At 32.8% G+C, this 15,900-nt stretch overlaps 1 protein-coding gene across 1 annotated transcript; it reads left to right on the top strand.

Moving 5' to 3' along the window:
* Positions 1-10,295: 10,295 nt before the first annotated feature.
* LOC143067788 (uncharacterized) lies at positions 10,296-15,445 on the top strand. Its single transcript, XM_076241364.1, has 4 exons — positions 10,296-10,408; positions 11,782-11,899; positions 12,455-12,612; positions 14,970-15,445. Exons 1-4 carry the CDS (start codon positions 10,357-10,359, stop codon positions 15,176-15,178), a joined length of 537 nt encoding a protein of 178 aa, XP_076097479.1. The 5' UTR covers positions 10,296-10,356; the 3' UTR covers positions 15,179-15,445.
* The last annotated feature ends 455 nt before the right edge of the window (positions 15,446-15,900 follow it).

The raw sequence follows: 15,900 nt of genomic DNA, 5'->3' as shown, positions 1-15,900 counted from the left end.
CTCTAGGGCAGGCAGCTTATCTGTTAAAACACTAGGTAGGTTTGGATTGCGTCCATAAACTAACTGGTATGGACTATACCCATGTTCATTATCTAAAGCATTCTTTGCCATGAGAGCCCAACTTAAAGCAATGTCCCAATCACAATTATTATCTGCTTTCAATTTTAGTAATGTGTCCGTAAGAGTTTGATTATGCCTTTCTAGAAGCCCATTACTCCAAGGACTATAAGCTGCAGTAGTTTTCACTTCAATGTTAAAGTTCTCTGCCATATCTCGTACTTCGTCATTATTGAATTCACCGCCATTATCACTGTAAAGACGCCTTGGTGAACCATGTATTGAAATCCAAGATTCCAAAAATTTCTTTACAAATTCTGATCCTTTTTTTGTTTTCATAATACACCCTGCACTAAAGCGTGTGAATTCGTCAATTATATGAAGATACCATACACTGTGTTCTAGTTCATGCAGATCAACTGCTACTGTTTCGTTAAACTCTGTTGCCAATGGCAGTCCAACCACCGGTTTAGAACTTGGTCTTTTGTTGGTCATACAAATGTCACAATTTTCACAAACTGATCGCAAAAGCTCTAAAGTAGTAGCATTGTTCATTCCAGCCTTATTTATAAGTTTAGATAAACGGTTAAATGTTGCATGTCCAAATTGTTTGTGTATTTTAACCAATGTCTTACGTTTCTCCGCTGTACTCATGTCATCTGTGATATTAAGTACGTTCTCCTCTACGTTAACAGGTGAATTTTGTATTTCAGGTTTTGTTTTCACAATATTTACACAATAATGTCCACTAGATGTGAACTCCAATTCCACTGGTTTGTTAAACATGATTGCCCTATCATTCTTTAAGTCCAGTACAGTACCAGCCTTCTTCAATGATGCCTTACTGAGTAACAAAGGGATATCAGCTTTTACAATTTCAGTTTCAATTTTGCAATTGGTACTTCCTATCTGAGCAGGTATAGTGGCACGCATAAAAGAGTTGACTACTTTTCCATCACCAAACTTAAATGCTCTACTACTTGTCACTGTAGTAATGTCCCCAGTTCTCTCTAAAAGCTGTTTAAACCAATTTTCCCCACATACAGTACGAGTACATGCAGTGTCTATGATTGCTGAACATGCTGATTCAAGTACAAATATTTCACTGACGGGTGGCTGCTCTTTTGTGAAAAGCGTTATGTTACAATTCTCTACAATTTCACTTTCAGACTCGACAAAATTAACAGAATTTACTTTGTCAGGACAGTCCTTAGCCCAATGAAAAACACTCTGGCAGATAGCACATTTTGTTCTTTTTCCAAACCTGTTTAAAGGATTAGTGCCCTTTTCTTTTGATTTACTCCCTTTATTTTGTTGTGTATAATATACTGGTTCTTGTTTAATTGTTATACTTGGAACAATACCAGTATTTTCTGAAGGTCCAGACATTCGTTCACCAAATATACGTTGCAATGCTGACTTCATAGAGGTATATTTTACATCACTAGATGCTGTTAAGGCTAGTTGTTTGTCTCTGGAAGACAGGCCAGCATTATCTAATAGTTTGAAAGCAAGGACAGCTTCTGGGAGTGTCATGTCATATTTTTTAGATTTGCTATATCTTTTGTCGAATTCTATAATGTAGTCTGACATTGACAAATTTTCAGTTTTTACAAACGTATCAAAATTTTTGTAAGCTTCGTATGCTTTGTCCTTATCATCTCGTAAGAACGCCTTGTCCAATTGTGTTATCAGTTTGGCCATGCCGTCTTCCTTAGCCAGATCGGCAGCCGGGACATCCATAGCCACTTCCCGTGCATTTCCCGTAAGTGTAAGTGAAACAGCAAGTGCTTGTTTGTCAACTTTCAAATCAGAAACTAATTGCCAGACGGAAATTTCATTCTTCCATGTTTCGTAAGTCATTGACCTCGGGTCAAACGTAGGTGGATTCTTAAAACTTGTTGCCATTATGATCGCTATGCTCTGCTACCATGAAAAGTCAATATTATACAGTAATGGACTCACCAAGTTGTGTCTGTATCTGTCGGGCGCCCTGCTCGAACTCCATGTGCAATAAGAATAACTATTCCCGCCACTTGCGGGTCTGACTAAAAACCAAAGTTCGGAACTTCCTAATAAACGGAACTTAACAGTTGGACATGTACACCTTACAGTCCTTCCATACACCTAATATACTAGACCTACTGCTTATAGTATCTGAGATATGGACTTGACCACCAGAACTTAACCTTGTTCACTGATCCATAAAATGAGGTCGAGGTCAAGTGAAAACTGTTTGACGGGCATGAGGACCTTGCAAGGTATGCACATACCAAACATAGTTATCCTATTACTCATAATAAGAGAGAATTTAACATTACAAAAAAAAGTTGCAGGTTCGACAAAAACCAAACGACAATGTAACAAACAGAGAAACGATAAATAAAGGCAACAGTAGTATACCGCTGTTCAAACTCATAAATCCATGGACAAAAAACAAAATCGGGGTAACAAACTAAAACTGACGGAAACGCATAAATATAAGAGGAGAACAACGACACAACACTACAATGTAACTAACACACACAGAAACGGACCAAGCATCAGACAAAATCCCACGAGAATAACAAATATAACATCAAAACCAAATACATGAATTTGGGATAGACAAGTACCGTGACACGTCTTATCGCAATGTCAATTTACACTCAAAAATAAGAGAAAACAAACGACGCAACGTTAAATTGTAACACACACAGAAACGAACTATTATATAACAATGGCCATATTCCTGACTTGGTACAGGACATTTTTAAAGGAAAAAATGGTGGGTTGAACCTGGTTTTGTGGCATGCCAAACCTCGCACTTTAATGGCAATGTTAAATATAACATAGAAATGACAACATAATATTACAGGACTACAATACAAATAAATAGGAAAACGTATTAGACAAAGAAACACATGATTAATGAATAACAAAAAGCATCAGGTTTAAAATTTAATACGCAAAAAACGTGCCTCGTCTACACAAGACTCACCAGTGACGCCCAGATATAAAAAATCGAAAGCGAAAAAAAGTACAAAGTTGTACAGCACTGAAGATCAAAAGTTGAAAAAGGTTGTGTCAATTACGGCTAAGTTTGTATGCTTGGGATAAGAACATCCTAATTATTTAGAACAATTAATGCTATTGCAAACAATAAAACAGATATACATAATGAAACTGAAGTATTAACTCATAACAACTGCCATTTTCCTGACTTGGTACAGGACATTTTAAGAAAAAATAGTGTAATGAACCTGGTTTGTGACTAGCCAAACCTCGCGCTTTTATGGCAATGTTTATTATAACGCTAACATGACAACACTACATGCCAGGACTACAGTACAAATAAATGCAACAACATTCAGGACAGAGAATTAAACAAATATATTAAACAATTCAATAGTACATATTGACATACTAATAGTTATCAGAGGTACCAGACTTATAATCTAAAACGACAGTCACATGTTTCGTCTACACAAGACTCGTCAGTGAAGCTCATATAAAAAAGTAAGAAAGCCAAACAGGTACAAAGTTGAAGAGCATTGATGACTCAAAATTCAATAGTTGTGCCAAAAACGACTTAGGTTAAATATGCCAGGGATAAGAAAACCCTTAGTATTTAGACTTATTCATAGTTTTGCAAACAGATGAATAAAAAAAACGAACACGTAAAAAAACATAGGACAGCACATAAAAATAGCACAACAGAACCGCGCATTGTCACACGACTGGATCGACGCCACAAAAGTAACGTCACTGGTAAATTTCTTAAAATTGGATACATTTCAAGATCTGGTTTATTATTATGGTATTTGATGTGTTTTATAACAATGCAAGAATATTAATATTGAATGATGTTAGTAATTAGATAATTAATTGTATTATCTAGCTATGTCAGTATTTCTTCTAAATCAAACAGGAAAACGAATAAATCGTGTACTTTTAGTTGCTTTAAACTAAAATCTTTTAAGTAAATGAACTGGGTGATTAATTATCTTTACTTCTACATACAAATAGAAAATGAAAAAAAAATAGAATGATAAGACATTTAACAATATTCGATCAGAATACTAGCGTTATATTTACTGAATTTATGTTTAGAGGGTTGGAAGAAGTAACGAGATTCAAGCAATATTTAAGTTTTGAGTATACATAGATAGAACATAGAAACGAATAAGATAATTGGCGGTAATGTTTTCAGTGAGTTCGTATGGAAATTTTAAGATGAACAACGAGAACGTAAAAAGTAAATTAAAAAAAATATCAAACTACAAGGAGAAATCCAAAACGTAACGCACCTTAACAAATGGCAAATCAAAAGCTCAGACATACCAAACGAATGGTAGAAAAAAAACCAGCCGTATTCCTGACTTGAACAGGTATTTCCTTATGTGAAAAATTGTAGATATTGATAACAATGTGTGAACAAAAAAACAGAAATAATAGGTAAAAATGTAAAAATTAAGGGTGCATCAGTCCTCATGTGTGATAATATCTATAACACTAAACAAAATTATGACAACAAAGAAATCAAAATGGCATATAGACAAACACACATTGTCAAGTAAAACTGACAAAACGAATACAAAAAGGACCATAGAGCACAATAACACAATTGCGAGATATATTAGTACTGAGCCACGTCAAAAGTACATTTCAAAAAAAGTACTAAAAAGAAAATGTTAATAATTTATAAAGACAAACTAAAAAACACTAAACACGTACTAGAGATGACAAACAACGTCAGTACCTAGAGTAAATCTAGAATTCAAGACTATCATGTATTATTTGTGAAGTTGGTACTGAATATTTGTTAACAAAATCTTTGATTCTTCTGAAGAACTTTTATTTAGAAAAAGGACGAGACGTTCTTTGACATAACCCTGGTTCATCAACTTTCTGCTCCGACACTGGTGACGTTTTATTAAGTCTGAGTAGCAAATGCAGCCTTTTGAATACAGAATGGGTTGGGAAACTTATATACCGTAACAAGGGAAGATGGTATATGGCTACTATGGGGAAGCAAAAAGTTAAATTACAAAATAAATCTCTGAGGAAAATTCAAAACGGAAAGTCACTAGATAAAGGCAACAGTAGTATACCGCTGTTAGGAAGTCCTAAATCGATTGAGAGAAAACAAACAAATGACAAAATCAAAAGCTCAAACACATTAAACGAATGCACAATAAATCTCTGTTAGAAAATGGTTGATTCAACCTGGTTTTAAAGCTAGCTAAACCTTTCACTTGTATGACAGGCGCATCAAATTTCATTATATTGAAATCGATGTGCGAACATAACAAATAGACATGTAGCCCGGCATTGATATGATTATATAGAAAGTATTTAATAATCTCGATACAGACACGAAGCTCGGCATTGATATGTTTTATATATAGAAAGTATTTAATATTCACGATACTTAAGTTATTGGAATAATTCACCTAGTATGTAGGATTGTATATATTTTATAATATAAAGTTTAAATTTACCAATTTAAAGAGATGTTGGCGTAGTCGAGTGGTTACTTCGTTTGTATAATGTAACTATGACATTTGTTAACTGGCGGGTTTGAACCCCGTAGAACCACTGACGCTTTCCAACATTGAATTTTTCAGAATAGGATATTAAAACAAACAAGACATCTATCCACCAGAGACCTTATGAAATAGATGTACAAATGTATATGTCACCATACGGCCTTCGAAAATAAACAAACCCATACTGACTAGCAAGCTATAAAATGCATGACAGAACGTTATACGATTAAAACAAAAAAGCATTATGCATAGAATAATAATATATAAATAGAATCACAAATATAGTATACAGCACGCAAATTAACACGAATCTAAGACAAAATGTCTATCAGTATACATCCAATGGATTTATTCTCAAAACTTCTTATTAAACAGGTGTTTGATTTCAGGCATTGAGATAATCCTTTTTTAAAAGTTATATGGTCGTCATCACGAGCAGGGTCGCCGCTGATCAGAATAACCTGACAACTCTTGTTGATACAAGAAACTGATGTACACTCGATTATTTAAAAAAACATGTGTATAGATAAAATGTACCCAAATAGGCATCCCACAATTTGTTAACAGTATTTACAAAACCTCAAATTAATAGTTAGGCCGAAGATTGTATGTTAATACACAAATCTTAAGTTATACGTATTGGCACTGAATATAAGATAATTTGAACATCAAATAAAAAACATTTTAAAATGAAAGAGCACATTTTGGAGGCATCTAAGAAAGTTTGATTTTGTTAGCGTATGGTTTTCCCCTTTTTGAATTTACCTTGAAGGTCGGTATTATTGTTTTCCTTTTTTTAATGTATGCAGATATGATTCGGTATTTCAAATGTGATAAACAATGGTGGATATGCATTTCTTAAATACAGATTTTTATTTTTATTTTCGAATTTAGTAGCTCATTGTTTAAAAAGTTGAAAGAAAATATAAAAATATTCCTGGAATGTCTTCATACTCAATTAAAAAATGAAACTGAAATCTAGACAACAATTCACCGGCACTATTTACCAAAATAAGAATCATATTATTATGGTAAGTATAACAAACATATATACATATTTTTTTTTCTTTCAAGCCAATATTAATATAGGATAACAATTACTTTAGGGACGACACCTAACATAAGTATGCTCTTTTAACTGCCGGAATCGTTCTCAACTGTACATGTAGACAGATGTTGAAAAGGTATTAAAGAAACAGAGACAAAAGAGGGACGAAAGATACCAAAGGGACAGTCAAACTCATAAATCTAAAACAAACTGACAACGCCATGGCTAAAAATGAAAAAGACAAACAGAAAAACAATAGTACACATGACACAACATAGAAAACTAAAGAATAAACAACACGAATATTCATATAAATAGTTGTGTACATACTAGATAATAATTAATCTTTTACACTAATCATGTCCTGATATATCATAACTACTGAAAAAGTCATTTTAACAATTGGGTATTGTTGTTTTGTAGATAGGTAAATATTAAAGAATTACCCGGCATGTCGTCACAGTATACAGGTAGATATATAATATTATATATAGATCCATAATTATTGTGTTGGCTTAGTCGAGTGGTTACTTCGCTTTGAATTGGTATCAAACTTCAACTGTCACTTGAAACTTTACGGGTTCGAATCCCGTGGAAACCACTGACACAGTCCAGCATTTTTGTCGTTTTCCATTACTTTTTTTTGGTTTGGTATGTATTTGTGACGATCGTTGTCGCTTTATATTGATCTGTTATTATGTGGTTGGATTGTAAATAGTTTGATATAGATGATATTTTTAAGAAATAATACTTATCTTTATAATGTGTAATGTTATTCTTTTTTTTTATATATATATAAGCAACAGGAGTATATCGCTGAATAAATGTCTAACATCAATACAATATCTTTTGAGTGTCACTGATAAGTCTTATATGGACGAAACGCGAGTCTGGCGTACTAAATTATAATCCTGGTACCTTTGATAACTATTTACAGCACTGGGTCGATGGTACTGCTGGTTGACTTTTCGTCCCCGAGGGTATCACAAGCCCAGTAGTCAGCACTTTGGTGTTGACATGAATATCAATGATGTGGTCATTTTTATAAATTTCCTGTTAACAAAACTTTTAATTTTTCGAAAAACTTAGGATTTTCTTATCCCAGGAATTGGATCCTCAATGCTCTTCAACTTTGTACTTGTTTGGCTTTTATAACTATTTTGATATGAGCGTCATATAAATTATATCAAGAATACTCATGCATTGGAATTTTGCGCCATAAAAAGTACAAAGAAACAAAGAAAATGATACGGAAACTGAGACGAGATATCAAATAAATAAAAACAATAAACAATAAACAAAAAACAAAAAAAGCAAACAGAAGGACCCCGGTAACGTCCACTCGTACTGTTTTGTATATGTAAATTTTTTTTTCTTTTTCTAATCTCTATTTATAAACAGCATATAAACTTGGTTTTCTTACGATACAGAACAACAGAAATACTTTATTATCTAAAGTTAAATTAATAAGATGGCATGCAAAATATTGAAGCTTGTCCATATAATAGAGTTTGCTGGTGACTATGAAATGAATGTTATTTCACAGTAGAATACCTATGTTAAATCCATATCATGTGAATACAACAAGTCCAAATGTTGTAATTATTTCAACTCATTACTAGTGAGATAGTATGTACACATTCATATAATCTCATTCACATTCATCAATTAAAGAAAGATTTACTTCTTTCTGCATCTAGCTTTAACAATATAGATATCTTTAGTAAAAACTGTTTACTTCTTCTCTTAGACTCTTTCAGTACTATCACATTGACGAAGCAATACTAGGGACGTTCTTTCTGTAGAGACTGGGCTGTTTATATACACCACACACACGGATATCTTTAACAAACAATACATAGGATTATTCAGAAATCTAAATACAATTGCCCCCGACTAGCACATGCAATTCTATTTCAAAATGTACCTGTTTAAATACGATTTCACAGGCTTTAGTTTGTTTTTCTGTCCAATTTCATTTTCTTTTGCTTTGTATGATCTCTTAGAATTTTTGCTATTGACGAAATATTTGATAAATTTTCTGTATTACGAAAATGTACATTAGAAATATCTTACTTCTCATTTTGCGTAGGCGCTATCTTCGCAGCAGATTCGACTTTCTTTTTATATCAGTTTGTTTACATTCTTTTTAAACTTTTAATTCCTTACAAAGAAATGCATATTTCGTTAGTTTATTTTTCAAGCAAGCGGACTCAAGTCTGTCAATAGTTTACAAAGAAGGTTTGAAAAATGTTCATCAAATTATTTCCCATACACTGTAATATCATCAATGTATAGCACTTAAATACGCCATCTGCAATCGTCTTACTACTGTTTTATTAATTCGCTCGAAAATTGACTCCGTATTACCAGGAACTTTCTATACTAGTTAGTATAGAAAGTGCCTGGTATTACTTTGAATAGTTCTAATGACATTTCTGTTCACTGACGCTGTCTACTGTTTTGGTTTGAAAACGCAGTCTTCATCTTGTCACTAAGGTATCATTGGTATTTGGTGATAATCCATATCTAAATGAGAAAGCATCCAAGCTATCTTCAATCATCCGTATTTGATGCTCATTTTGTATGGTATTTTTATTTGATTTCCGATTATCCACACATAGCCGCTACTAGAAGTCTTGTTTTTTTTTTATCAAGACAATAAGAACAGGTCATAAACTGCATGATTTTTCTCTATTTTCTCAATGATGCTTTCCTCTGTAAATGCTTTATTTAATTTTTTTAATTTCCACTACAACAATAGAAATCTCCTAGCGGTTCTGTGATTGGTGTTATATAATGTATTTTTATAGAATGCATCACCAACAATTCTTTTCTCAACTTTCCATCAGGATTTGGAATACCTCTAAAATACTATTTCTTCATTTGAAAACTGATCGGCCTTTCTCATAAAGAATTATCTTGTCCATCTATTGATGTAGCTGTGCATCACTTGTCTTGTTTCTTTTCGCGCTAATATGAAAAACGTCAACATTATCAATTTCTTTTTTCAAAATTGTCACCAATATTCACAACTTGAACAATCAATGTCATATGTGTTCCCTTGTACAGTTCAAATAGCCTAGAAGACCAAAAATTCCAAAAGGTTTTACTGTATTAAAAATTTCTAAGTTGTATAATTAGTTAATCTACAAGCATAAACATATCAATAACAGTTTATTGCTTTCATTCTCATAATAGATCATATTGGTTTTGCTCAAATTATTGCAAATATTTCACAGATGCTTAAAATATATGTATGAATCAGATGAATATAAAACACATCATACCAAAAACTCAGAAATTGTAGAAGTGTCAGAATAAAATTAAACGGGCATGTTGTGTCATGTGTACTATTGGTTGTCCTTTTCATTTTAAGCCATGGCGTTGTCCGTTTATTTTTCAATTTGAGTTTGACTGTCCCTCTGGTATCTCTCGTCCCTCTTTTCTATTGAAACAAAAATCGAAAAAAATCCTCTGAAATGTTGTTCTGAAGTACAGGTACTAGTAATCGATTATCGTTCGCATTATTTGAAATAATTACAGGATAAACCATCGATCGTTTACCTTAAGTGTCTCAATGATCGATCGTTACCTAATTCTCTCAATAATCGATCGTTACCTAATTGTCTCAATCATCGATCGTTTACCTAGGTGAAATGAAAATCATTGATTCTTTACAGGTGATGCCAAGTGTTCCCGTGGTTACATTCAATAAAAATGGCGCCTCATACTAGTTGGAATTTTATAATATTTTGCTTTGTGTTTAAAGGTAAACTACGGATGTATATACGTTAACTTTCTTTGTTTTCACACACTTGTTAATTAACAATATCTTTCATTAATGGCTGTTCAACATTTATTAACTATGTCAGAAAATTGATTTTACCATTATTTTTTCCTATACATTTGAGGGTAGGCATAAAGATAAAAAATATATATGTTATACTGAAATACTCAATATGTTTATTTATTTCTTTTATAACACCGGCGCCCCGAAAAAAAAGTCATTCCGGATAAAATGTGATACTTCACTATGATTCCAATTGTTCCATTCAATAAACGGTTCGAACAAAGTGTACCCATGTTTTTAGCTCAAAGGCTGCAAGCTAAAATCTGTTTGATCTAGCCGATGAAAGAGGATACAATAAACTTATGTTAAAACAATATCATCTACACCATTATTGATTTGTTGACGGAATTTCTGTTTCACGAATGACAACGGATATTTCCATGTGTACTTCTTTTCTGCTATTACCCCGAAACTTGGGCAATACAACAGGTGTCACATATATTGATAAATACTTGTGTTATGTTTTTTTTGATAATTTATGTTGGTTTGCTGTCGAATTGATGTTTCACGCATTTTTGGAATTTTGGGTCATCAATGCTCTTCAACTTTGTACTTGTTTGGCTTTCTAACTATTTTGATCTGAGCGTCACCGATGATTCTAATGTAGACGAAACGGGCGTCTGACGTGTTGAATTATAAGCCTGGTACATTTGATAACTAATAAGAAGCAAACTTTGAATTATAATGGTTTACTTTGATGGACAGTTGTTTCATTGGCACTCATACCACATCTTCTGATATCTAGATATGCCTAATTGTTTTGATTAATGTAGATAAATAAAGGCAACAGTTGTATACCGATGTATAATCACTACATATCTATTTGATATTTTGAAAATGCAACACATTTGTTTTTACAGTAAGTTAAGCATTTATTTTAAAACCTTTAGATTTTATTTTGTATATTAAGCATTTGCTAAGAATGGTTTGTTTTTATAGTCTGTGAAGCATTAGTTAAGAACAGATTTGTTTTTGAAGTAAGCGAAACATTTTTTTAGAACGTTTTTCTTTTGTGACTGAAGCATTTGTTAAGAACGGTTGTTTTTTTTTGGTAGTATGTGAAGCATTTGTTAAGAACGGTTGTTTTTTGTAGTATGTGAAGCATTTGTTAAGAACGGTTTTGTTTTTTTGGTAGTATGTGAAGCATTTGTTAAGAACGGTTGTTTTTTGTAGTATGTGAAGCATTTGTTAAGAACGGTTTTTTTTTTGGTAGTATGTGAAGCATTTGTTAAGAACTGTTGTTTTTTGTAGTATGTGAAGCATTTGTTAAGAACGGTTTTGTTTTTTTGTAGTATGTGAAGCATTTGAGTTCTGTACCGAGCATTCTTCTCATTCAAATACAGTTGACTATATGTACTGTGAATATAGTTGTTGTGGATACATTTATAATAGATATTGTTGCGAAAATTTGTAAGTACCCTACTTTAAATAGTTACTATGAGCATTATTATATTCATAATATAGAAGTTGAATATGCTTTCTTTTGTTTTATTTTTTCACATATATTTTTTTTTAATCACTAATGAATCTTCATTTGATTGTTCTGATGGGAATAAAAATTTATACACACAATAAACACATTAAAATATTGTTTTTTACTTTGGATAATTATTATAATTCAAGTTTACGTAACCAGGGTTGTTTTGATTCCTACTATTTACTATCTAATTTATATAAACGGTAAAACAAGATATAAAGGTGGTTTTTTTTTTTTAAATATTATCTCCCTCACGAAAGCTCTGATTCCTTGACCAGCGTTCGTTTTACCTTTTTGCCACTTTTTGATTCTGAAAATTATTGCAAAAGATGTTTCCGAAGCAACGAGGGTGCATTTCTGGTATGAATTGAAAACCAAAAATTAAAAAAAAACAACAGCAGTTGATGAGTTGAAGATCGAGTTTCTTACAATTTCAAGTTTTTTGAATATTTTAAGATTTCAATAGACACTATAACATTTATTTTCAGTTCTGGTGTAATAGCTGGAGCGGTTATAGGATCTATAGTTTTTCTTGGAGTAATTATTGGTGTTATTTTGTGTGTTGTAAAGAAGAAAGGACACCGTGGAACAGTGATAGCACCTGCTGCTGGTGGTACACATATTACACAACATTCAGTCGCATTCGGTATGTCATCCTTTTCCCCCATCACACACATACACATCTACAGCTTAAGTGCTAACATAACACACATTCAGTCTTATTAGGTATTCCATTATTTATCATATTCCCGCAGGCGCAAACACACACTTATACAGACCTGCTGGTGGGGGTACATACATCGAACAACATTCTGTGATAATGTTATCATTGTGAACATTTATTCCCACCACATTATGTATGTATGTGCCTGTCCCAAGTGAGGAGCCTGTAATTTAGTGGTTGTCGTTTGTTTATGTGTTACATATTAGTTTTTCGTTCATTTTTTTTAACGTAAATAAGGCCGTTAGTTTTTTCGTTTGGATTGGTTTACATTGTCATTTCGGGGCCTTTTATAGCTGACTATTTCTGTGTCAATTTGGTCTCTTGTGGACAGTTGTTTCATTGGCAATCATACAACATTATTATAATATTGATGTTTTGGGAGGCGACTTTCCTGATATGGAACTTGCGCCTAATCCTACAACATCTTCCTTTTTTGTATATTTATACACATATGCTGCTGGTGGTACACACATTGCGCAACATCCTGTTGCATTTGTATTGTTATCATTTCCCCAGTCGCAAACATACATTTGCATTTGTTATGTTATCATTTCCCCAGTTCCAAACACACATGTACACCCATGCTGCTGGTGGTTAACACATTACACAACAACCAGTCGCATTTGGTATCCCATCATATCACACACATTCATCTTATGAGTTTGAATGTCACTCTGGTATCTTTTGTCTCTCTTTTACACTCATTCAGATTATTAATGGTATGTTAACAAACATGTACACACCTACTGCTGGTGGTACAAACATTACACAACATCCAGTCTCATTTGTAATGTTATTATTTCCCCAGTCGCAAACATACATGCATATACACATATGTTGCTGGTGGTACACGCGTTACAAAAAAATTCATTCGCATTTGATATGTTATCATTTCACAAATCGCAAACACACACATTCACCTGTTTTGGTAAACGCATTACACAGTATTCATTGGCATATGGTATGTTATCATTTCTCCCACTCTAAATGCACTAAATGAACATTGAGAACCAATAATTTCGACGGTTATGACAAAATAATCTAGGATTCGAGCGTAGAAAATCTAAAGCTTGTTATCTATGATGGGTAAATTTACAACCCCTGGGTCCATGCAAATGCTGGTGGATGTATCCTTGCAAGGGGTATCACCAGTCTTTTAGCCAGCACTTCTGTATTAACACGAGTTATCATTGGTTTCGGTCATAATTATAAATTTACTGTTTAAAAGACTTTGAATTTTTCGAAAAGCTAAGGATTTTATTCTTCAGAAATAGATAACGTAAGCAATATTTGACAAACCTTTCGGAATTTAGAATCCTCAATGCTACTCAACTTGGTAATAAATTCAGCCTTTTCACTTTCTTCGATTATAGCGTCACTAGTATTATGTAGACGAAACGCGATACTGGTTTTCAACTTGGTAAATTGATGAGTTGATAAACACCCCTGCTGCTGATGGTCTACACCATATTATATGGGATTTGATATGTTTTGGTATAGTTTTATATGGTAAACTCAGTTGTCGTATAAATAATTAAAGGAACAATGCCATTGATAACAACGGTTAAAAAGTAAGGATAGACGAAATAAACCCATCGTTAACAGAGTGACCTCATTGAAAAAATATTCAAATGATGTAGTTGCTTTTTAAATCAACATTGTAAAAAGCTGACATAACCAACGATCTGACATTGTCCTCTTCAACAGATAATTTTATTTTACTGTAGATTGATTTCAATGCATTGACGAATAACTTACATACTACTGAGATATTTACGTTCCATAGTATAAAGTGTGCGAGTAACCAGAAACAATTCTACATACCTCCGGTATGCGTACCTTTTTTAGAACACATGGGAAGAGATACCAGTAAGAGAGAACATAAAGAATTCAAAGGGATAATTTAAAATGTAAAAAACAAACTGACAACGCCATGGCAAATAAAAAACCAAAAGAATAACAGTAACAAAACACAAAATAGAAAATAAAAGCTTGGTAAAGCGTATAAATAATACACATATAAACTCCAATTACCGATACAAAATGCAATCGCTGACTCGGGACTTGCACAACATATAACAAGCAGGCTTTGGATATTTGATTCTAAACAATTATCTGATCTTTTCATATGTGAAAGCATTATAGATTTGATATAAATGTCAAATTAATTGACAGAATAGATATATTAGTCATTCGAAAGGGTTGACGAATAACTAATTATTATTTTTTTTTTCAGCAGTAAATTAATGTGTTATAATATTTCTTCATTAATATTACAGTAACAGCTACACAGATCCAGCCACCAACCTACTCACAGCTTCCACCTGCTTACGGGGTTGCTCCTGGGTACCAGGCTACCTATTCGTACCCACCAACACCAATGTTTGCTCCTTTGGGAACATATCCACCGCCACCTGCTTATCCACAGGATGTTGCCTATCCACCGACAGCTCCGCCTTGTACAGCTCACCCATCATCAAAAACTTAGGGATTTGTTCATATAATTAGTTAAAGCACCCATCTGAATACTCATTACACATCAATGGATATTTGTTTTAAACATTTTACCATTTCAAAAAATCCGACAGGACGTACTTCTGTTATATTAATTTTCAATTATTGAATGGTTTGCCGTTTGGATAATCTAGATTTTAAACAATGAATTTTATAGATGTGTGATTTTGAATCAAAAACTTTGTGATATATTTTTATTGTTAAAATTTTGTAATCTTAATAAAGCCAAAACCTATTTTTATGATTGTCTAAATGATATCTAAGAACATTAACAATAATGAAAGATTTATTTAAGCCTAAATAAAGGCAGCAGTAGTATACCTCTGTTCAAATGTCATAAATCAATTAAGAGAAAACAAATCCGGGTAACAAACTAAAACCGAGGGAAACACATCAACTATAAGAGGAAACAACGAAACTATAGAAAACTGATGTGCAACAAAAACAACCGACAATGAAATATACATAGAAACGAAATATTAGATAAACTACTGCCATTTTCCTGAATTCGTAAAGAACATAATAATAACATATGAATGATTAGGATTAACTTGGTGAAAAGTAAAATAAAAAATAACTCCGAGGAAAAATTAAAACGGAACGTCCTTAATCAATGTGCAAAATCAAAAGCTTAAACACATCAAACGAATGGATACCAACTGTCAGATTCCTGACATGTCGATATTATACTAGAAC

This window comes from Mytilus galloprovincialis, chromosome 1 (genome assembly GCF_965363235.1).
Source record: "Mytilus galloprovincialis chromosome 1, xbMytGall1.hap1.1, whole genome shotgun sequence".
Lineage (NCBI taxonomy): Eukaryota > Metazoa > Mollusca > Bivalvia > Mytilida > Mytilidae > Mytilus > Mytilus galloprovincialis.
This window is presented reverse-complemented; position numbering and strand designations above follow the sequence as displayed.